Below are 23,087 nucleotides of genomic sequence, written 5' to 3' on the forward strand. Positions count from 1 at the left end.
GCTCTCTGGAAGTAGTTATTGTCATTGTCATTGATAAATGGGCCAATAGGGCAGGAGAAGGCTCTTTGTTGCTCTATCAGTTAGTTCTCTGGGCCTCCCCAGATTCCTTCCCTTTTCTTGATCACCCAGCTCTTGTTTTCTTGCTTCCTCACCCCAAGAGAACAACCAGGCTCTTCACAAAAGGGCCCACATGCCCTTCGACATGTGCCAGGATGCGTACAAAAACCCCAGAATGAACAGGCCCCTTGCTCTAGTTCCTTGTCCCTGCCCACCACCCCCGCCCCCTGCCATCGGTTATACTTGGGAGAAAACCTAAGTTTCATTTTCTGTCATGATGCAGAGTGCAAAATTCACACAACATTTTAAGATAAAGCTTGAGAACCTCCTAGTCCAAGTTTGTGTTGCATCTTTGTGGTTACAGATACCTAAGAGAAAACAAAATTTAGAAGCCCCACAGCTGCTATGAACTGAGCACTTTCTCTGACCAAGACACTCTACTAAGTATGTATATATACCATGATCTCATTCAACCCTAACCACCTTGACCCTTTTACAGATGAGGAGGGAGTGATGCAGAGAGGTTAAGTAATTTGTGTGAGGTTGCACAATTTGTGTGAGGTTTCAACCCCAAAGTCTGTGCTTTTCTTTTCTTTTCTTTTCTTTTTTTATGTTTAATTATTTTTGAGAGAGAGAGAGACAGAGCACAAGCAGGGGAGGGGCAGAGAGAGAATCGGAAGCAGGCTCCAGTCTCTAAGCTGTCAGCACAGAGCACGACGCAGGGCTCGAACTCAAAAACCATGAGATCCTGACCTGAGCTGAAGCCGGACACTTGGCCAACTGAGCCATCCAGGCGCCCCTCAGTCTGTGCTATTCTTTTTTTTTTTTTAATTTTTTTTTTTAACGTTTATTTATTTTTGAGACAGAGACAGAGCATGAACGGGGGAGGGTCAGAGAGAGAGGGAGACACAGAATCCGAAGCAGGCTCCAGGCTCTGAGCTGTCAGCCCAGAGCCCGAGGCGGGGCTCAAACTCACGGACCGTGATATCGTGACCTGAGTCGAAGTCGGATGCTTAACCGACTGAGCCACCCAGGCACCCCAGTCTGTGCTATTCTTAAGCACTACCTTACCCTGTTTCCTCTGATGATGTTCCTGGAAGGTATATTTTCATCTCAAAGAGGACCTCCTGAATGCTGCTTCAGCTGAAGGAATTACTTTCTAACGGTACAGTTGTACACAGTGGAATGGTTTGGAGGCGACTCTGGCTTCATTGGAGCTTTTAAATGACTCTTCCTGCACTGGAGCACGGTGTGCATTCATTCTCTCATTCAGCAAATATCTATTAAGTTCCTGCCGCACACCAGGCACTGTGCCAGGCAGGAAGGGTCAGGCAACAGTAGGGCTGGGAGTGAGAAAGAGAAGCCAGGAAACATCATCATCATCCTAATGTATTTCCCATCAGACCTTCAGATTAACCCTGGGAGCGAGCTCCTATCACACCCATTTTGTAGGTAAGGAAACTGAGGAACCTCATACTGGCAAGAATTGAACCTAGACAATGTGCCGCTGAAGCTCCAGCTTTTAACCGGTCTTTCATCTCTCCAAGTTGAGTAATCAGGTTCTGAGAAATGTTGACTGGAGTGCTTTCTTTTCATGTAGCTTTTCAGAATCTTTCTGGTGCACATCCAAGTGGGTCTGTGTATGTGATTTTGTGATGATCATGCAGTCTGGTCACATTTGTCTACAGAGAGAAAAGCTTTGCTATCATTCCCCGTTCTTATTAACTGTGCTAAAAATGCTAGTAGGTCTTCTGTCCTGGGGCTGCCAGGGAGTAGTAGGACTTCAAAATAAACAGTAACAGGGATGGAAAATGTCGAGTTCCTTGCTTGTAGTTTTTGGCTTATTTATTTTCATTTTATGGGAACAGGCCTGTCAACTCTAAATGCATCTGGCTCTAGCAGAGGAAAAGAAAGGAAAAGCAGGAAGTCCATTTTTGGCAACAATCCGGGCAGAATGAGCCCTGGGGAGACAGCATCGTTTAACAAAGCATCTGGAAAAAGTAAAGTCACCTTCTTGTAATATTTTGGCCTGATTCTGCATGCCGGATGATTCTGATATTTGACCGTCTAAGCACTTCCCTTGAACTTTTAATTTTTTTTTTCATGAATGTTTATGTGAAGTGTTAGGTTAAGTGTGGTACCAATATATTTAAATTATGAATTTACACTCTTCACTTCCTAAAAAATAACGTTTCACTAAAGACGTTCTAACAGTGTTTGCCTCAAAAGTAAAAATTGGAGCCACCTTGGAACATTCTAGTTGTTCTTGGAACTGTGCTCTTCATCCTTATAACTCCAGAAGATATATCCATTTTATTTCTAATTACTTTTTACTATGAAAGTAATAAATTCTCATAGTTAAAAACTCAAACAGTTCGGAGTATTATTAAAATTCCTTTCCACTCTCAGTGTCCCAGTTCTCCTCCCCAGAGGTAATCACTGTTAAGTTTATTGTGTTTTGTTTAAGAAAAATAAGATTCTTTTTAAGATAATCCAAACGGATATAACTGAACATAGTTGGATAACTATTTTTTTCTCTAGGTAAAATTTGTATATAACGTTATATTAGTTTCAGGTGTACAACATAGTAATTTGATCTTTAATATACACGACAAAGTGATCCTAACAATAAATCTAGTTATCATCCATCACTGTACGCTTAACCCCCTTCACCCATTTCACCGCCCCCCAACCCCCTTCCCCTCTGATAACTACCAATCAGTTCTCTGTATCTGGGAGCTTTGTTTTGTTTTATGTGTTTGTTTTGTTTTGTTATATTCCACGTGTAAGTGAAATCATGTGGTATTTGTCTTTCTCTCTCTTATTTCAGTAAGTATTATCATACCTTCAAAATCCATCCATGTTGTTACAAATGGCAGGATTTCCTTAATTTTTATGGCTGAGTAGTATTCCATTATATATATATATATATATATACATATATATATATACACACACACACACACACATATATATGTATATATACGTATATGTATACATATATACATATGTGTATATACGTATATATATATACACATGTATATGTGTATATATACATACACATATGCATGTATATGTATATACACATGTATGTATATAAACACATATGTGTACATATACACGCGTGTACATATATGTGTATATACATGTGTGTATACATATACATGCATGTGTATATACATATACATACATATGTGTGTATATGTATATATATATAATGTTTTCCTTATCCATTCATCCTTCATCCTTCAATGGACTGGACATTTAGGTTGTTTCCGTATCTTGGCTATTGTAAATAATGGTGCAGTGAACACTGGGGTACATATATCCTTTTGAATTAATGGTTTTATTTTCTTCAGATAAATACCCAGAAACAGTATAGCTGGATCATATGGTATTTCTATCTTTAATTTTTTGAGGAAGTTCTGTACTGTTTTCCACAGTGGCTGCTCCAGCTTTCTCCCACTAACAGTGCACGAGTGTTCCCTTTCTCCACTGTTTACTCTCCCACTGCTGTTATTTCTTGTCTTTTTGATACTAGCCTTTCTGACAGGCGTGAAGTGGTATCTCGCTGTGGTTTGGGTTGCATTTCCGTGGTGATTACTGACATCGCTCATCTCATGTGCTTGTTGGCCATCTATAGATCTTCTTTGGAAAAATGTCTGCTTCAATCTTCTGCCCATTTGTTAATGAAATTGGTTGTTTAGCTTTTGAGTTATTTGAGTTCTATATACACTTTAGATATAACACATTTAGATATTTGGATAAAAGATTTGCAAATATTTCCTCCTATTCAGTAGGTTGCCTTTTCTTTTTATTGATGGCTTCCTTTGCTATGCAGAAGCACTTCAGTTTGATGTAGTCCCACTTGTTTACTTCTCCTTTTGTTGCCTTTAATGTTGGAGTCGGACCCAGGAATTCAAGGCCACGCACGACTAATGTCAGGAAGCTCACTGCCTTTGTTTTCTTTTAAGAGTTGTGTATTTTCAGGTCTTACATTCAAGTCTTTAATCCATTTCAAGTTAATTCTTTGTGTATGGTGTAAGACAGTGGTCTAGTTTCATTCTTTTGCATGTGGCCATCCAGTTTTCCCAACACCATTTATTGAAGAGATGATCCTTTCCCTATTGTGTATTCTTGGCTCCTTTGTCATAAATTAAAGGGCCATATATATGTGGGCTTATTTCTGGGCTCTCTATTCTGTTCCATTGATCTATGTGGTCTATTTTTATGCCAGTACCATATTGTTTTGATTACTATACTTTGTAGTAGAGCTTAAAATCAGGGAGACTTGTATAACCTCTATACTTGCTGTAACTTTCCTCATGGCTTTCTATACATTTGTCTACCTTATTGTCCTTAGTGCCTCTGTGGTATTATTCCATTGTGTGGATATATTGTCATTTATTTAATCACTACCTCACTGGTAGAACATTTAGGTTGCTTCCTGGATTGTGGTGGTGGTGGTGATGGTGGTGGTTTTGGAGTTTTGGGGTTTTGTTTTGTTATTTAAAAACAAAACAAAACAACGCTAGAGTGAACACCCTTGGGCATACATTGTGCCTTTGTGCAAATGTATCCACAGAATACATGAGGTACATAGGCAAGGACTTTCAGGCTTTTGATTTAAATTGGTGTGGCCACAGTCATCTTAAAACTCAATAGCTCTCATTTTGTTTCAAGGTTGTAGACTAACTCACAAGGAAAAGGCAAGATGTACTCCGATGTATTATGTGTTATGATTGCCTGCGGGGATGTTGTTCAGGTTTTATCTTTCTAAAATATTTAAAGTTTTCTGCACTAATCTGAGGCTAATCTTTTGGGGGGTTTAGGTTCCTGTGAAGGAATGCGACAGGCCTGGGAGGAATCTTCTTCCCCCCTCAACCCAACCACATCCCTCAGCGCTATCATTAGAACTCCCAAATGTTACCATATCTCCTCGCTGAATGAAAATGCCGCCAAACGTCTGTGTCGCAGGTATTCTCAGAAACTGATCCAGCACACCGCCTGTCAGCTGCTGAGGACTTACCCGGCTGCCACTCGCATCGACTCCTCCAACCCCAATCCCCTCATGTTCTGGCTCCATGGGATACAGCTCGTGGCGCTCAACTACCAGACAGATGGTAATGGGCCCGCTTCACCCGGAAGGGTGCCTCCCCACCTCTCTCCTCTGCCTCTTATATTTCAGTAAATATAGTTCAGCAAACAAGATTGTTTGAAGGGGCAGGACTCCAGACTGGGGCACACCGGATGTGAGGGTTAAAGTACAGATGGCCAAAAACAGAAGTGAATTTGATATGGAATTGTGCCCTTGATGTTTCGATTAAGACGATAGATAAAGGGGCTCCCAGGTGGCTGAGTCGGTTAAGTGTCTGACCCTTGATTTCAGCTCTGGTCATGATCTCACAGTTTGTGAGTTCAAGCCCTGAGTCAGGCCCTGCACTGACAGCGTGGAGCCTGCTTGGGATTCTCTCTCCCCTTCCTCTCTGCCCCTCTCCCATTCATTCTTTCTCTCTCTCTCTCTCTCTCTGTCTCTCAAAAAAAGACAATAAAGACCATGAGGGGACCCCTAAAGGTCTTCTGTTCCTGCCTCCTTCTTTTCAATTTTTTTAAGTTTATTTATTTTGAGAGAGGCAGAGACAGCATGAGTCGGGGAGGGGCAGAGAGAGAGGAAGAGAGAGAATCCCAAGGAAGCTCCACACTGTCATTGCAGAGCCTGACATGGGGCTCGAACTCATGAAACCCTGAGATCATGACCTGAGCCAAAACCCAGAGCTGGACGCTTAACTGTCTGAGCCACCCAGGTGCCCCCCTGCTGCCTTTTTAAAGTACTTTTTAAACTTATGACTCCTTTTGACAGCACTCTGTCCAGTTTGCTTTTAAAGGTGTTTGGGGGCAGAGATTTCCTAACATGCCTTAGTAAGTTCTCTTGCTAAGCTCTTGTTCTTACAGTCAAAAGTAGCGTTGCTCCAAACACTTTGCAAGTTAGAAGCATTTTAGCTTCTTCTCTTCCCTTTGAGACTGAAATAAATAATGTTCAGTGCCCTAGGCGTGGCTACCACGGGGAAAACAAGTACGTGAACCACCTGAACAGAGATCGTAGTGTGTGTGTTTCTCCACTGTGGATGGGACTCCTAACAGAGTAACTGAGGAGTAAACTCCAGGTAGCAGCTGCCGTTTATGGCATGCTCACTGTCTACCAGGCACCGCGCTGCATTCTTGACCCCTATTCTCTCATTTAATCCCTGCCACAACCCTAAGAGGGGGGGGGGTCCCTTTATGATGTCCATTTCTCAGATGAGCAAACCAAGGCACAGAGCAGTTACTTTGCTCAAGGTTACAGAATGACTAATAATAATAGATACAAGGACTCTGGGAGTTCAGAGGGTAAAGTGTTTTGTCTCCACTTGGTTATGGGGGAAAGAAGGGAGCTGCAGAAGACGAAGAAAAAATAGAGGAAGAATGTTTCCTAGAAGCTCGCTGGAAAACCAGTCTCTCCTTCGAATAGTCAAGCAACATTCTCGTTCCTCTCATGAGCACTGAATCAGATCCCAGCTAGCTGTGCTGACCCATCAACCAAAGCATAGCCCTGTCTTCGGCCAAGGTTAAACCCCAGCCTTTGCCCTGAGACCTAGCAACCTTGCACAGGTGCCAACAGTGTCTACTTGTGGCTGACCCCGCAGATGTATGGTCAGAGACATCAGTCATATTTTTGTGCCCTTTAATATTTGTTTCTTTCAATTGATATTAAGTAAGTCGGCACAAGTGAAGTACCATACCAAACGCAGTGCTTGGCACGTAGAAAACATTCCATGAACATTAACCATCATAAGTGTTTTTTGATAAGTTATGAAAACAGTATGATTTGGACTCACAAGTGGAAATAATAATGAAATATCTTCAGAGTTGTAAAAATTTCTCTTCGATCTGTCCCAAGTGGCTTGTGGGTTCACATCTCTGGCCCTGTCCTTAGCCCTGTGTCCACTGGTCCCCTCGGTTGTTATAACACTGAAATATTTAAGTCAACTGAAATAACTAGCAAAGTGGTTTTCTCAAGGAAATGAAAACGCATTTGGTTTGGGATGTGTCCTTCTTCCTGAAGCGCCAAGGCTGCCGCAGACATCCTGGCTCCACTGGTGGCAAAGGGAGCCGTGGCTGAGGGGGACCCGGGAATTGCCCCTCCTTGACCCACCTCGCTCTCTGAAACACACACGGACGCTGCTGGTGGGCCTCCACTCACCCCTGCAGGCTTCTCCTCTCTCCCACATCAATGCCGTCACCCTCATTGACTGAGAGGGATGATGGGGGTACACAGATTCAGGCACACTGTTTCACTTAATGGATACAGGAGTTTTTAAAATTACAGCTCTAGATGAAGTTCTGAGACCAGCCCTAGGGGGCAGTGGGAGAACTAGATTGGAGGCCCCGCCTTTAGTCTAACAAAGCAGCTCCACGCGGATCTGTTTTACATATGGGATCGCCAAGTGAGATTTTAGTTAAGAAAAAGTGCTTTAAAGTTTGGGAAAGCAGGCTGCCTGGCTGGCTCAGTCGGTGTGTGACTTGATCTTGGAGTTGTGAGTGTGAGCCCCACGTCGGGTGTGGAGCCTACTTAAAACAAAACAAAAAGGAGAATACAAGTTTTGAAAAGCTGCAAGGATAGACACATTGCTAATGGAATCAGACTTCAAACCCAAATGGGTGTCGACATCATGATATAATTTAATATTTTAATTTATTCAGCACCTTCTATGTGCCAGATGCTGGGGTAGGGACCTTTACACATTATCTCATTTTTAAAAAAAATTTTTAATGTTTTATTTATTTTTGAGAGAGAGGGAGAGTACGCGTGGGGGAGGGGCAGATAGAAAGGGAGACACAGAATCCCAAACAGGCTCCAGGCTCTGAGCTATCAGCACAGAGCCCAACGCGGGGCTCAAACTCATGAACCACTAGATCATGACCTGAGCCGAAGTTGGACACTTAACCATCTGAGCCACCCAGGTGCCCCTTGTCTCATTTATCTTTATGACACCCCCATGAGGTATACGTTATATGGCTCCAGCAGTTAAGACTGGGTAGTTAATATACATTATGTGGTTCGGTAGTTAAGATGGGTCAGGCTGTCTGAATTTGAACACTAGCATTCACCACTTTCTAGCCATGTGCCTTGGGTTTTGTCGTATCTTATGCCTCAGTTTCCTCATCTCTAAAAATGAAAATACTAAAATAAGGCAATAAGCCACCTCATAGGTTATGGAGGCACTGTTGCACCCAAAGTGCTTAGAACAGGTGCTAGTGCATGGGAAGGGTGCAGTGTGAGCTGCTCTAATTTTGTTAGTCATATTTATCCATTTCACATTTACCAACTGCGTGGGCTAGTTTGCTTCCCTCTGTAGCCTCAGTGAATTAATCACATGGGGACTGGATGGGCCTGAGAGGAGGGGTCCAGTGTGCTAATTTTGTAGATAAGCAGGCTGAGGCCCCAGGAGCTCTCATGTGTCTAAGACATCTTCCCCCCAGAATTCCTGTACATGACCCTGGCCAGCTCCCCCCCACACCAGTAAAGGCCAACTTCTTATCGCTCCACGGTGCTTACCACACTTTTCCTTGATGTTGGTCCATGTAGCAAAGTTCACTCTGCACATGGGAGGAATCTAGCAGAGGGAACATTTGTCAGGTGTGTCTCATAAACTTTTTGCTCATTTGGGCAACTTTTATGCAGACTTGTGCCATCAGATGAGCATTTGAGTGTGCAGGGATCCGATCGTTCACCAAAGACCTGTACCAAATAAATTTTGGCCACAAAAGACTGTTGTAAAAGTTCCCAGCATTTGTGATTGAGGAGACTGTGGATATGATGTGAATCACATGTGATAATGGTTTGTTTCCTATTGAACCACCATTTTTAAAAAAGAGGTAGAGGGGCACCTGGGTGGCTCAGTCGGGTAAGCATCTGACTTCAGCTCAGGTCATGATCTCATGGTTCATAGTTCGAACCCTACATTGGGCTCTGTGCTGACAGTTCAGAGCCTGGAGCCTGCTTGGGATTCCATGTCTCTCTCTCTGCCCCTCCCCAACTCGTGCTCTGTTTCTCTGTCTCTCAAAAATAAATAAATATAAAAAATTGTTTTAGTTTAAAAAAAGAGGTAGAAGCATAGCAATTTATGGGTTGAAATAGAAATTCAAAGACAAGGTATGTTTTTCTGGCTATTCTCCTAGCCTTTCTTGTATTATTAAGATTTTATCTTATATTTGAAAAAGCAAGAATTGTTCACACAATTATCTGCATGGCTTAGCATTGGGGATAAGACAATCCTTTTTTTTTTTTCTAAAGTTCAGTATAAAATGCGGTGTTCAAATATTTTTCTGGATGGATGTTGTGAATTTTTATTTATAAGAGTTTTTAGGTGGCAGAACATGGGATGGAGCATGAGCTCCATGAAGACAGATTTCAAGTCTTGTTAGCAGCTATATCCTGGATGCATAACACTACCTGGCACAGAGTAGGTAGTCAGTCTATGCAATGAATGGATGGCTATCTCTTCTTCATACTTCAGCTTAGGGGAAATTGATGCAGATTTCTTTTGAACTTTAAAGTAAATGTACAGGATGACACATGAGCCAAACAATATTGACTTTATTTTGCAGATCTCCCTTTACACTTAAATGCTGCCATGTTTGAAGCCAACGGTGGGTGTGGTTATGTTTTGAAACCCCCAGTTCTGTGGGACAAGAACTGTCCCATGTATCAGAAGTTCTCTCCCTTAGAAAGAGATCTGGACAACATGGAGCCTGCCATCTACTCCTTAACTGTAAGTATGGCCCCAGTTGTCAGAATATAGTAAGGTCTGTAAGCCTTCATGAATATGAACTGGTTTTGAATTCAAGGCATTACAAAGGTTTCGTATCACCATTTTGTTCATGCAGATTTAGTTCCCCAAAGCATTTTTTCATCCTCTCAGGAAGCAGTGGCTATGGTTTATATATGCTGTCACCAGGCTATTTGCCAGAGTCAGTAGGTGGAGTTATGAGGTCCCTGCTTCACCCGCAAACTGATGATAGGAATTCTGTCCTCCAGGCCCCAGGAATCATAACTGTGCATGGATCCCATGAAAGTTGAGCTCCTGGTTAGAGCAGGTCGTCTTACACTCTGACAAGTTCTCGTAAGATCAGTCAGGCATCAATATATGAAGCAACTACATATCTTTCCTCCTTACAGCTTAACCTTTATCACTCCTGGGCTTCTCCTTACTCCTTTACTCCTTTAACTACCTAATTGTCAGAACTCCACAGGCTGCCCCTAACAACTCAGCCCCAGTAGCTCATCACCCAACCTTATTCCCTGTTCTTTCACTCCCACTCAGCTGATAGAGAGACCACCACTGGATGGTGATAGGAAAGACAGAAAGGGAGAAAGTTACCTCTTCTCTCCATTATCATATTTGGTCTGACTTGCTGCAAACAAAGAATGCCAAACAGCCTCTGCTCATGACACCTCAGAGCCCTGGGAGAGCCGACTCACAGACCTTCCACCTCCCACACGGTTTTTCTCTCTCCTGAAGACTAGGGCAGCGGCCCCTTTCTGTTTGACCATTTCAGCTGGACTCGAGTATAATTCCGTCTACTTACAGAAGGCTATGGATTAATTTTTAACAACATTCCCTGTGACTTGGTCCAAAATGAACTGTTGAAGAAAAAGATTTGAGGTATATCAAATATATACACCTAAAACGTTTTGAACAGAATGTTAGCAACCATTTCTCAGATTGTGTACGGTCTCCTTTCCTCCTGCCTCCTTGAGAAACTTAATCATCTTAATGGCTTGGTTTTTGAAGATCTTTGAACATTTTTACAGTTGAAAGGTTATCGTCAGGTGAATGCTGTTGACAAAATAGGCTTTCACATGACTCCAGTCATATGATTACCTGATTATAATCACTTGTTTTTTCTTTTTAGCAACTTTGTTAACCATGTACCCCTTCCATTCCAGAATGTTCTTTGTCTTTCTTGGTGGAGGGAAGCAGTAAGGCACAGAGGTTGCTTTGTTTCTTTCGTGTCTTCAGTGACTTTGATCCTTTTTTCCTTGCCTCAGATTGTCTCTGGTCAAAACGTGTGCCCGAGTAGCAGCACAGGAAGCCCGTGTATCGAAGTCGATGTGCTGGGCATGCCCCTGGACAGCTGCCATTTCCGCACAAAGCCCATCCACCGGAACACTCTGAACCCCATGTGGAATGAACAGTTTCTCTTCCGGGTTCACTTTGAAGATCTCGTATTTCTTCGTTTTGCCGTTGTGGAAAACAACAGCTCAGCTGTAACTGCTCAGAGAATCATCCCACTCAAGGCTTTAAAACGAGGTAGAACAAAATTCTCAAAATGCTAATAATTGTAATAGCTAAGTGATGGATGCCCTGGGGTTCATGATGTTCTTCTCTCTCCTTGTGTGTATGTTTGGAATTTCCATAGTACAAAGTTAAATAAGAGGCATAAAGGGGGCACCTGGGTGGCTCAGTCAGTTAAGCGTCCGGCTCTGGCTCAGGTCATGATCTCACAATACATGAGTTCAAGCCCCGCATTGGGCTCTGTGCTGACAGCTCAGAACGTGGAGCCTGCTTCAGATTCTGTCTCCATCTCTCTCTACCCCTCCCCCACATTGCACTCTGTTCTTTCTCTCTCTCAAAAATAAATAAACATTAAAAATAATAAGAGGCATGAAGAAATGATACAGATTTGAACACTGTTTGATCACATCTCAAAAGAGATTTTTACATTATCCTAAAATCAGAGGTGTTGACAACATCCCATAGAGTGTGTCCTCTCCCTCTGCTGGTGTGGGGAGGAGTGGCTGTGCTCCTATTCCTGCACACCCCTTCCCAGTAGCAGCCGCTGCACCCCTGGCGTGTTTAAAGCAAGGACTGACGTTAGGAGAGGGGCCCGGGGTTGGGAGGTGCTGCCTAGCTGGCTCAGTCAGTGACTGGCTCAGCATGTGACTCTTAATCTCAGGATCCTGAGTTCAAACCCCACATTGGGTGTAGAGCTTACTTTTAAAAAATTTAAAAGTGGAGCACCTGGGTGTCTCAGTTGGTTAAGTTGGTTGATTTTGGCTCACCGTTTGTGGGCTCGAGCCTCACGTTGGTTTCCATGCTGACAGTGCAGAGCCTGCTTGGAATATTCTCTCTCTCTCTCTCTCTCTCTCTCTCTCTCTCTCACTCTCAAAATAAATAAACTTAAAAAAATTTTTTTTAATAAAAAAAGGAAAAGAAAGAAAGGAGCCTGAGAGAAGGAGGGCTGGGATGCTCTCATGGCACGTCCGGGGTTGGAAGCTGGAGGTGGGTGTTGGGGGCAGAGCAGGGCAGATGGAGAATCCTGAGTAAAGGCCAGAGCTGTTGGCCTGATGTGGTTCGGCTTTGCCAAAGCACTTGTGGAACTTCAGCTTGTTGTCCAGTGGGCGTGGCTGCACCTTGCTCCTCAAATGCGTGTCAGGGTCTCCTGGGACTCGTGGTAGTGAAATGCAGATTCTGATGCGGTAGGTCCGGGGGTGCGGGGGCTTGAGAGTCTGCATTTCTAACAAGCTCCCAGGGATGCTGACCCTACTGGTCTACTTTGAGTACCAAGGTGCTAGCGCCTTCTTCCACCACCACACTCAAAGCGCCGAACTCTGACTTCCACGAACACATTACAGTCTCCTGCATTTTGTTCTCTTCCTGTTTTTCTTCTCCACTGTGCAAGTAGCACATGGCCACTGCCCTAGTCAGCTCGGGTTGCTGAAACAAAACACCACAGACTGGAGGCTTAAACGGCAGACATTTATTGTCTCACAGTTCTGGAGATGGAGGTGATGGCAGGGTTGGTTTCTCCCAAGGCCCCTCTCCTTGGCTGGCAGACAGCCACCTTCTCGCTGTGTCCTCACGTGGTTGTCCCTGAGACTGTGTGCAGGCACCTGGTGTCTCTCTCTTCTTATAAGGACACCAGTCATATTGGCTTAGGGCTCACCCTACTCACCCATTATGACTTCATTGAGGGCCCTAACCCTCTTTAAAAGACCCATCTCCAGGGATGCCTGAGTGGCTCAATCAGTTGAGTGTCCAACTCTTGATTTCACCTCAGACCATGATCCCAGGGTCGTGGGATCAAGTCCCAAATTGGACTCTGTGCTGACAGCAAGGAACCTGCTTGAGATTCTCTCTGTCTCTCTCTGCCTGCCCCTCCCCCACTCACACTGTTTCTCTCTCTCTCTCTCTCTCTCTCTCTCTCTCTCTCAAAATAAATATATAAATAATTTTTTTAAAAGCCCCGTCTTCAGATACAGGCACATTCCAAAGTACTGAGAGTTAGAGCTTCAACATGAGAATCTGGAGAGGACACAATTCAGTTCATAACAGTTATTACAGAATTATGAGAAAGCACAGAGAAGCAAAAACGTTTCTTTTGAATTATCCATTTTCCATCTCTCCAAAATAATCACTTTTGGTATATTTCTTTTGTAGGCTTTATTTCTCTGCCCATGTATTTACATATTATATGTAATAGACATATAACATAATATATATTTTTAATAAATAGGCTTTCTACTAATCTTAGTGTCTTGCATCTCACTGGTTTTCATTCCTAATGTATGTAGTGAGCAACTTTTTAAAAAAATTTTTTTTGATGTTTATTTATTTTGGAGGGGGGCGGGCAGAGAGAGTGGGGGGACACAGAATCCGAAGCAGGCTCCAGGCTCTGAGCTGTCAGCACAGAGCCCAACACAGGACTCAAACCCACAGACCGTGAGATCATGACCTGAGCCGAAGTCGGATGCTTAACCGATTGAGCCACTCAGGTGCCCCTGTAGTGAACAACTTTTTCTGTTGGTAGCTATGCATCTTCATTAGCACTTTCACTGGCTGCACGTTACTCCATGTTATATTGGTACAAACAGTCACGCCATAACTTACTTTCCCAACTCCGTGTTGTTAGAATACTGCATTGTCACTAAGAGGGAATATTTGTAAAACAGTGACTGTAGATGGTATCAAAATGATCAGATTTTCCTACTCTATTTTGTTTGAGTTTAAGATATTCTGCTTGAGTCTAAGTTAAAAATAGCACCTGAACAAGTTAGTTACCATAAGGTGACCCAAAACTGTCCCCAGGAGCAGCAGTCTCGATGAAAAGGTGTCTGTCTGCTGGTCGCATGCCCACTGCCACTCCCTGCCCATCGGAAGACCTGATTTCCGCCTACCCTTTATTGACCTCCCTGGGTTACCTTCTTTGCAGAGCTCCGCAGTGCATGGCTAACAAGCTTTCCCCAATTCTGCATTATTCCAGGATATCGACATCTTCAGCTGCGAAATCTCCACAACGAAGTCTTGGAAATCTCTAGTTTATTCATAAACAGTAGGAGGATGGAAGAAAATTCCTCCAGCAGCACCACGCCGGCCTCTTTGGTAACTAAGTTCTATTTCACTCAGCATATTTGCAGGGATCGCTACACTGGGGATAGATGGGCTTTCTTGTGGCACAGGAACCTGGTCAGTTAGAGTTATTAATTAGGTAGCAATGGAAATTATGACAACAACAGTAATGGCTGGCACTTGACACTTTCTAAGCACTTTACAACTATACTAATTCAGTTAATCCTGTCAGTAACTTTGTGAAATAGCTACGGTAGCCTCTCCATTCCATACAGATGAGGAAGGTCAGAGCTAAGTATATCTAGGTCACACAGCTATAAACCCGTTACTGTAGTGCCAAAGCCCATACTCTTTTTTTTTTTTAATGTTTACTTTATTATTTTTGAGGGACAGAGTGCAAGCCAGGGAGAGGCAGAGAGAGAGGGGGACAGAGGATCCGAAGCAGGCTCCACGCTGACAGCAGCAAGCCTGATGTGGGGCTCAAACTCACGAGCCATGAGATCATGACCTGAGCTGAAGTCAGATGCTCAACTGACTGGCCACCCAGGTGCCCCCGAAGCCCACACTCTTTTTTTTTTTTTTAATTTTTTTTTTTTAACGTTTATTTATTTTTGGAACAGAGAGAGACAGAGCATGAACGGGGGAGGGGCAGAGAGAGAGGGAGACACAGAATCGGAAACAGTCTCCAGGCTCTGAGCCATCAGCGCAGAACCTGACGTGGGGCTCGAACTCACGGACCGCGAGATCGTGACCTGAGCTGAAGTCAGACGCTCAACCGACTGTGCCACCCAGGCGCCCCAAAGCCCACACTCTTAATGAGTGCATTATAGGCCTGCCAGGGAGATGAACCCAAAATAATAACATGGGGAAAAGACTAATTAAGCAAAGGTTGGGGAGATGCAGAATTGGCCCTCTTGGAAATGGGAAAGGAACACCACAGAAAGGGTCACTATTACAGAATCTGTCTCTTAACAAGTTCCCTAGGTAAGGTCCATACCATTGAAGTTTGAGGACCACTGGGCCAGTACCCACCCCAGTAATGCAAGGTTGTTTATTTAAACAAGTACCACTGCTTTAATTAACTGGTTGATTCCATTATTTGATGTTTAGAAATTAACTTAAAATGAGGGGCATCTGGGTGGCTCAGTAGGTTAAGCTTCCAACTCTTGGTTTCAGCTCAGGTCATGATCTCACAGTTCATGAGTTTGAGCCTCACATCAGGCTCTGCACTGACAGCACGAAGCCTGCTTGGGATTCTCCCTCTCCCTCTCTTTATCTGCCCCTCCCCCCTCAAAATAAATAAATAAACTTTAAAAAATACTAATAACAGGGGCGCCTGGGTGGCTCAGTAAGTTGAGCGTCCAACTTCAGCTAGGGTCATGATCTCACAGTTCATGGGTTTGGGCCCCGCATCGGGCTATGTGCTGACAGCTCAGAGCCTGGAGTCTGGTTTGGATTCTGTGTCTCCCTCTCTCTCTGCCCCTCCCCCGCTCATGCTCACTCTCTCTCTCTCAAAAAATAAACATTAAAAAAAATTGTTTATAATAATAACAATAGAAGGGTGTCCATTGATTACCTCTTTACATGTTTAATATAACCTGTTCACCGTTGTGTCAATCTTATACTTCAACATAGTGCTAACAACCTGTAGAAAGGCACCCCGTGTGCTCACAAATGGCTCTGGCTCGACCACTGCCATGGCCACCCATAATTCATCCAACTTTCTTCTCTGCTGTTCTTCCCCTCACCTCATCAGTGTCGTCTCTCTCTCCATCCTGACCTCATTTTCTCAGGTTCTCCTCCTTTTCCTTTCGGTGTGTGGCCAAAGTTGAGAACAACACTTGGCCAAGGTAGAGAGAGGTGTTGCCTCTACTTGTGCAGAGGACTGGGAAGCAGAGACAGGGCCGCCTAGGTATCGAAGGGCAAGAATCAGCTTTCACAAAGGGGAAGCAGAGCTTAGTGCCTGATTCTGGCTCAGTTTGCCTCGATACTTATTAGCACTGAAGATTCCACACATGCCATCGATGAACCATTTTTCCTCACAACACTTCTGATACCAAATGCATTGTGTATTTTCTTACACTGCTTCAACTCTGACAGCAGCTGGGTGTCCTGCCTTTCAATTTAATTCTGACAGGGTCTACCTGGAATTAGCATCAGGTCCCAGAGTTAAGGGCTCAGTCCTATGGGACTGTCCCCACTTCAGGTGTCAGTGGCAAGTCCCAGGTTGTCACTGGTACTTCTGACTGACCAGCTATAAATTCAGGAGGTTTCCACAAACCCCTCCTCAGGTTCAGGAATTTTGTAGAATGACTCGGAGAACTCAGAAACGTGCTTTACTGTTACCAGTTTATTATAAGGACACAACACAAGAGAAGTCAGATGGAAGAAATACATAGGGCAAAGGGGGTGTGAGGCCTCCGGCATCTCAATGTGTTCACCAACGCAGAAGCTCTCGGAACCCCACCTTTTAACGGTTTTAATGGAGCTTTATTGAAAAGGCATGATTGAGTATGTCATAGCCCATTGGTGAGTGACTCAACTCTGGGTAACGTCCCCCTCCCTGGAAGCCCAAGGTGCTGCTGAAAGTTCCCACCATCTGATCCCACCTCGGTCTTTCCAGTGAGCACCTCCCATCCTGAAGCTGTCTAGGGGCCTCCAGCCATCGGCCATCTCATAACATGCAGGGAACATTCATCGCTGCAGAGGTTCCAAGGGAGATGCGTGCCAGCAACTGTGAACAAAGACCAAATATTTATTTTTTATTGTACACACCAGGCCATCCCTGGGTCCCGGGCAGCAGCAGCACGTATGTGTTCTTTGACCACTGAAGTCATCACCCTCCATTGCTCAAGCCAGATCTCAAGAAGATCATCCTGGACTTCTCCCTCCCTCTCACTGCCCCATTTAAGACTTGATAAGTCTATCTCCTTAGTGGTTTTCAAATCCATTCATCTCTGTCCGTCACTACTGCTTTGACCCTCATCCATTCGCACCTGGCTCGTGGCAGTGAGTTTCTAACTGGCCTCTCCCTCTGAGCTTGAACCCCTCTGTCTGTCTGCTTAGCCACATCTAACTAAAACCTAAGTCTGATCATGTCACTCCTGTGTTAGAAACCCTTCCTTGGTTCTCCACTGCTTTTAGAGTAAAATTTATACATGGACTGGGCAGAGACTCTGGGAAAACAGTGAGCTTATGAGTCATTTAAAGGGGCAGCCACTACCCTGCTGTCAGCCCCAGCTGCTGGTTGCCACGCAGTGTGGCCTGATCTTCTGGTTTCCAAGAGAGTCAGGACATCTGGACTTGCATAACTGTTGGCAGTGATTTCAGCTTCCAAAAAATACAGTGCAGGCTAAACCATATAATTGAAATGTGCATTTTATGGTATACAAATCATATCTCAATAAAATGCATTAAATAATAGAAACACAGTGTGCAAGGAAAATAAAACAGCCAACTCCTTCCCCAAATAAAAATAAAGTACAAGTTCAATGAAACACTTAGGGCCTCGGGTCCCTATTCCGCTCTCAGTGTAGCTCTTCTGGCCAGTTAGGAAGAGGCCTGCATGATTGTGCACCTGCTGGCTTCTCCAGCCACCCCCTCCACACTCCAGTCATGGAGCTTGTGGAGGCTCGCAGAATCCCCTGCTTCAGGCCACCTCCAAGCCTTTGCACACAGGCTGCATCAATATTTGGGGTGTTCTTGTCCCACTCTCCATCTTCTAAGTCACACTGGACCTTCAAGATTTAGTTCAGATGATACCATTTTCAGGAGGTGCTCTCTGCTTTCCTCCAAACCTGGGATCTGCCCCCTCCTCTGGGTTCCCAAGGAACTTAGCATACTGCTGAGAGTTGTCCATTTTCTTTTCTGATTCATTCCACTGGGTGCCCTTGAGGGCAGGGATAAGGTCCTCTTTCTGGGATAATGTCCCAAGGCCAGACATAGTGTCCGATTCACTATCAACTCTCCATAAATGAATTTTGTATTTTGAGTGAATGAATATATCTTAATATACAAAATGCTCAAAAGTTGTGAGTTACACACCTCCCCAGCTCTTCCTAAAACAGAAATACTTTTCATATTATACTTATCTGTGTGCCTGGGCAGAGAGTGCTCTAAGCCTGGAATAGTCTATCATCTTACCAACCAAAATTCTAACCCAAGGCCCTGAGGAGAGAGGGAACTCAATAGACACTGTTGAAGGTCAGTTCATAAGTAAGGACTAACATACACTTCAGATAATACCAGTCTCCTAATTATGATGGAAAGAGTCACTTTCCATTTATTTTAAATAAATAAATTTTAAATAAATAAATTAGCATTTTGGTGGTATGCTGCTAATATCCTCACTAGACTGTTAAGGAAGATGCACCATCGCCTCTTCAGCGACATACAGAAGTATCAGGTTGTAAAAGAATGGTCTTCTTTTGCATTTACATGTCCCTCTACAGACTTCTAAGAACTAGTACTTGTGTACTGAATATAGCCTAGAAATAACATGAGAATGAGAATGAGAATGAATGAGAAACCATGTGGTCTTCCTTGACAGATGTTTAATTCAGAAGAAAGAAAATGTTTGCAGGCTCACAGAGTCACGGTGCATGGGGTCCCAGGTCCAGAGCCCTTTACTGTTTTCTCCATAAGTGGAGGCACCAAAGCAAAGCAGCTTCTCCAACAAGTAAGTCCACTGAGGCCATGGTTGGGAGAACCCATCATTTAATATGTATGGAGGGGTGTGTGTGTGTGTGTGTAAATGCAGGTGTAAGCATACACACACACACAAAAGTCCATGTTGATGATCTGCCTTTTGATTATTTGTGTAATTCAACACTGAGATCCACCATAAGAATGATCTGGGAGGTCATGGTACCATTAGATAAGCTAACCTACGGAGAGAGACAGAGCATGAGCAGGGGAGGGTCAGAGAGAGAGGAAGACACAGAATCCAAATCAGGCTCAAGGCTCTGAGCTGCCAGCACAGAGCTTGATGCGGGGCTCAAACTCATAAACCATGAGATCATGACCTGAGCCAATGTCAGTCACTTAACCGACTGAGCCACCCAGGCGCCCCTAGAAAAGAATTTTTAACAAGTCTTCAAACACATAAGAAAACACTAGGCTCAAGATGGATAAGGACCAAAATGAGTGGCTTTCCAATCGTGTATTCTTTCCCTCTAAGGCTAGACCCGGGCCCCATCTTTCTTCTTAATGTGGAGCTTACTAATCAGTCAGAATTTGCACACAAGCTGAATGAAGTTTGTCGTCCTAGGAGTTAGATCAAGTTTTTAGAGCATCAGGATGGACGGCGGCCAAGAAGACATTGCTTCAGCCCCTCTAGCCTTAGGCCTTTATCTGCATGTTGGGCAGCCCCATTGTCCCCCTTCCCCTGGCACTTGATCTTAACCCTTGTGGTCCTACCCCTCTGGTAGTGCAAAGAGTCCTGCAGGGCCTGACCTAGGAGGATGAGAGCCTGCAGCAGCATCACTGGCCTAAGTCCCCTCATGTGGTGCCGCTTCTGCTCGGGATCGCCCCCAGAGATCCCTATGGCTTTCTGTAGGCAGGGACACCCCCCCCCCCCCCCGGGAGGACGTGTGAGAGTGAGAAAGCTAGAAACCAAGCAGCATCCGGAGGGGGCAGCTCCTCAAATGGACAGACAGCCCCATGTGTAACGTCTTTTCTCTTCACACTGGAAGCCCCACCTCGGATTGACACAGTGACCTAATATCCTTGCAGCACCGGCTACAGACCAAGTGCTGGGGTGAAGGGAGCTGCATCTTCCTGAGAATCTTCTGTCCTCACCGTCCTCGGTTCATTCCACTTTTCCTCCAGGCCAGATGAAGTAGTGCCAAGTGTGGACTCTAGGAGTTGCATCACTGGCAGGGGCGAGGAGAAGGGTGCTTGCCTAATCCAGACCAGATGGTGGCAACCTTCTCTGTCCCCACTTGGAGTGGAATGTGCGGTCAGTAACTTATAGGAGTGTGATGGTAACTGGCGTTTATTGAGTTCTCGTATGTGCCGGTGTTATGCTTTCTAACCAGTGCCTCAATCATGAAACGAAATGAGGAGGTTGTTACTCTTAACTGTTCCCATTTTATGGATGGGGAAACTGAGTCTCTAAGGGGTTAAATATCTTGTCCAACACCTCACAGCCAATAAGTATTAAAGGCAGACCTCAGACCCAGGTCTGTCTGGCTCCAGAGCCTTGTCCCAGCCACTCTGACCGCCTGGGTAAGTAACCAACAAAGAAAAACAAGCTGGTAGGCACAGTGTCAGGACTTAATTGAAAGGAGAATTCCCAGGAACTTAGATCAGATGAGATTAGAAGACAAGTATTTCTAACATGAGAAAAAGACACGGTGCTGGTAAAAGCTATGCTAGGTTCTTTGCCATTGGTCCTGTGTTACAAGATTACAGAGAGCTAAATTCATGGATTGAGAAGCGTAAAGTCTGTAATTCAGTAGAAGCTCTCATTCCAGCTGTGGGAAAAATAGTTATGCTGTCTGGGGATTATGAATAAATTGTGTCGTTGCCCAGAATGAACATAAACAATCCTTCTTGGACATAAGAGAGTTCTTAGGTCTTCCAAAAAGAATTATTCAACACTGCAGAGTAAGTTTCACTTATAAATTACACATCAGACCTATGTAAACACCGTGAGAATAGGTTTCTTTTGTGTGTGGGTGTGTGTGTGTTTTATTCAAGTATAGTTAACATACAGTGTTATATTAGTTTCAGGTTTCTATACAGGACTCAGTGCTCATCAGGATAAGTATAGTCTTTAATCCCTAGTTCCTATTTCACCCATCCCCCACCCACCCACCCACCCACCTCCCCTCTGCTAACCATCAGTTTGTTCTCTGTACAAAACTGGCTTATTTTGAATTAAAGTTTTGCCTTTGCTTTTTCTTTAGATTCTGACCACTGAACAAGACACCAAACCTATCATCACAGACTATTTTTTGATGGAAGAAAAATATTTTATATCTAAAGAAAAGAATGAATGCAGGAAACAACCGTTCCAGAGAGTCATTGGTCCAGAGGAAGAGATTATGCAGATTTTAAGCAGCTGGTTTCCAGAGGAAGGATATGTTGGCAGGATTGTCTTAAAAACCCAGCAGGAAGTAAGTGTGCCTCACACCGTAACAACAACAGGGTGTGATTAACCACCTCACCACTGGCCACCTCCCTCGATTCAGAATTTATCATTGCAACCTGATTTATGTTATTCTTCTTAAGTAAATGGGGAGAAATGATTTTATTCTTCTGCACTTATTCAGAATGTTATCTCTAAGTTACAGAAATTCAGTCTAAAAACCATCTCTTGTAAAAGGAAGGGAGCAAGAATTCAAAGGATTCCTCATGCTTGTCATCAACTGTGGGTCCAGGCTTTGATTTATATGCGAAAAGGCATTGTCATAAGGGTCACAGGACCGTGTCATGCTAGTCCCATTGGTACTTTACATTTGGGAATTGGTTGCCTTCTTGTTCGTGCCTGTTAAAGTTTTAGCTGATAAAAAGTTCTGTGTTTTTAGGTAGAACAGTAGTTCTTTGAAAATATTCTGAAGCTTCACACAAAGCAAAGTATTCTCTCAGCCTTGATCAGAGTTAGTAAGAATTTACGTTATGTTCACTAACATTCCTGTGATATTCGCATGAAGGAAAATAATATAGCGACTTCCTGTCAGCTCTACATTGATTAGTTCCTTTTCAAGTTTGGATGGAGTACTGATTTTTTTTTTTTTAATTTTTTTTTCAACGTTTATTTATTTTTGGGACAGAGAGAGACAGAGCATGAACGGGGGAGGGGCAGAGAGAGAGGGAGACACAGAATCCGAAGCAGGCTCCAGGCTCTGAACCATCAGCCCAGAGCCTGACGCAGGGCTCGAACTCCTGGACCGCGAGATCGTGACCTGGCTGAAGTCGGACGCTTAACCGACTGCGCCACCCAGGCGCCCCCTTTTTTTTTTTTAATAAACTGTTAAGAGCCCACTAACTTACCGCCATTTTTTTAAATGACATAAAGTCACTGCTCCACCATAGATGTTCAGGCCTCATGATATGTCAATAATGAGGGAGTGGAGTCAATTCAACAATTAGATTAAACAAACATTTATTGAGCACCTAATACATGCCAAGCCCTGTTCTGGGCACATGATCTCTCTTCTCCTTTGGGACATGTAATAGAGCTTGGTTGGTAAAATGCCCATTGGTGACCCATGATGTTGGGACACAGTGGAGATGATAAAGAGCCAGTTTTCAGCGTCATGTGCCACTTTTTCACTCTGCACCGAACTGTGAACATGACCTGCATCATACTCCACAGACCTCCAACATCTGCTCTGGGAACCACAGCCACTGCCTTTCTTCCTAACCTTGCCTTAGACCATAAAAGGACACTCCAGTTAAGCAAAGAAATGTAATTGTCTCCCCAACCTCCTCTCCTTATAAGACACACACATTGCAAAGGCAGGTAATGAGCAGTTCTGATGATAATAGCTTTATGAGAAAATATCAGAGGCCTTAGCTGGACTTTTGAAGCCTTCTTCAGTTTCTCTCTAAATTTTTCTGTATTTTTTCTCATTGACTTGCCTCATTCTTTAGCTACATGTAAAAAAATGTCCTCTAAGTGATAAGGTC

The 23,087-nt window shown here is 43.9% G+C and overlaps 2 protein-coding genes across 12 annotated transcripts in view; one reads left to right on the forward strand and one right to left on the reverse strand.

Annotated features, from left to right (window-relative positions):
• Positions 1-23,087, forward strand: part of PLCE1 (phospholipase C epsilon 1) — a 321,945-nt gene that overhangs the window by 285,652 nt on the left and 13,206 nt on the right. For all 11 annotated transcript variants that reach the window (XM_045040422.1, XM_023240750.2, XM_023240751.2 and 8 more), the window contains 7 exons: positions 1,926-2,057; positions 4,890-5,180; positions 9,706-9,869; positions 11,150-11,411; positions 14,365-14,483; positions 19,000-19,128; positions 21,362-21,571. In XM_045040422.1, the coding sequence (XP_044896357.1) occupies positions 1,926-2,057; positions 4,890-5,180; positions 9,706-9,869; positions 11,150-11,411; positions 14,365-14,483; positions 19,000-19,128; positions 21,362-21,571 (1,307 nt within the window). The remainder of the gene's footprint in view (positions 1-1,925; positions 2,058-4,889; positions 5,181-9,705; positions 9,870-11,149; positions 11,412-14,364; positions 14,484-18,999; positions 19,129-21,361; positions 21,572-23,087) is intronic.
• NOC3L (NOC3 like DNA replication regulator) overlaps positions 16,781-23,087 on the reverse strand; it is a 52,155-nt gene continuing 45,848 nt past the window's right edge. The window contains exon 22 of the mRNA XM_045040429.1: positions 16,781-17,184. Within this exon, the coding sequence (XP_044896364.1) occupies positions 17,145-17,184 (40 nt within the window). The 3' untranslated portion in view covers positions 16,781-17,144. The remainder of the gene's footprint in view (positions 17,185-23,087) is intronic.

The sequence above is a fragment of the Felis catus genome, chromosome D2, assembly GCF_018350175.1.
Source record: "Felis catus isolate Fca126 chromosome D2, F.catus_Fca126_mat1.0, whole genome shotgun sequence".
Classification (NCBI taxonomy): domain Eukaryota; kingdom Metazoa; phylum Chordata; class Mammalia; order Carnivora; family Felidae; genus Felis; species Felis catus.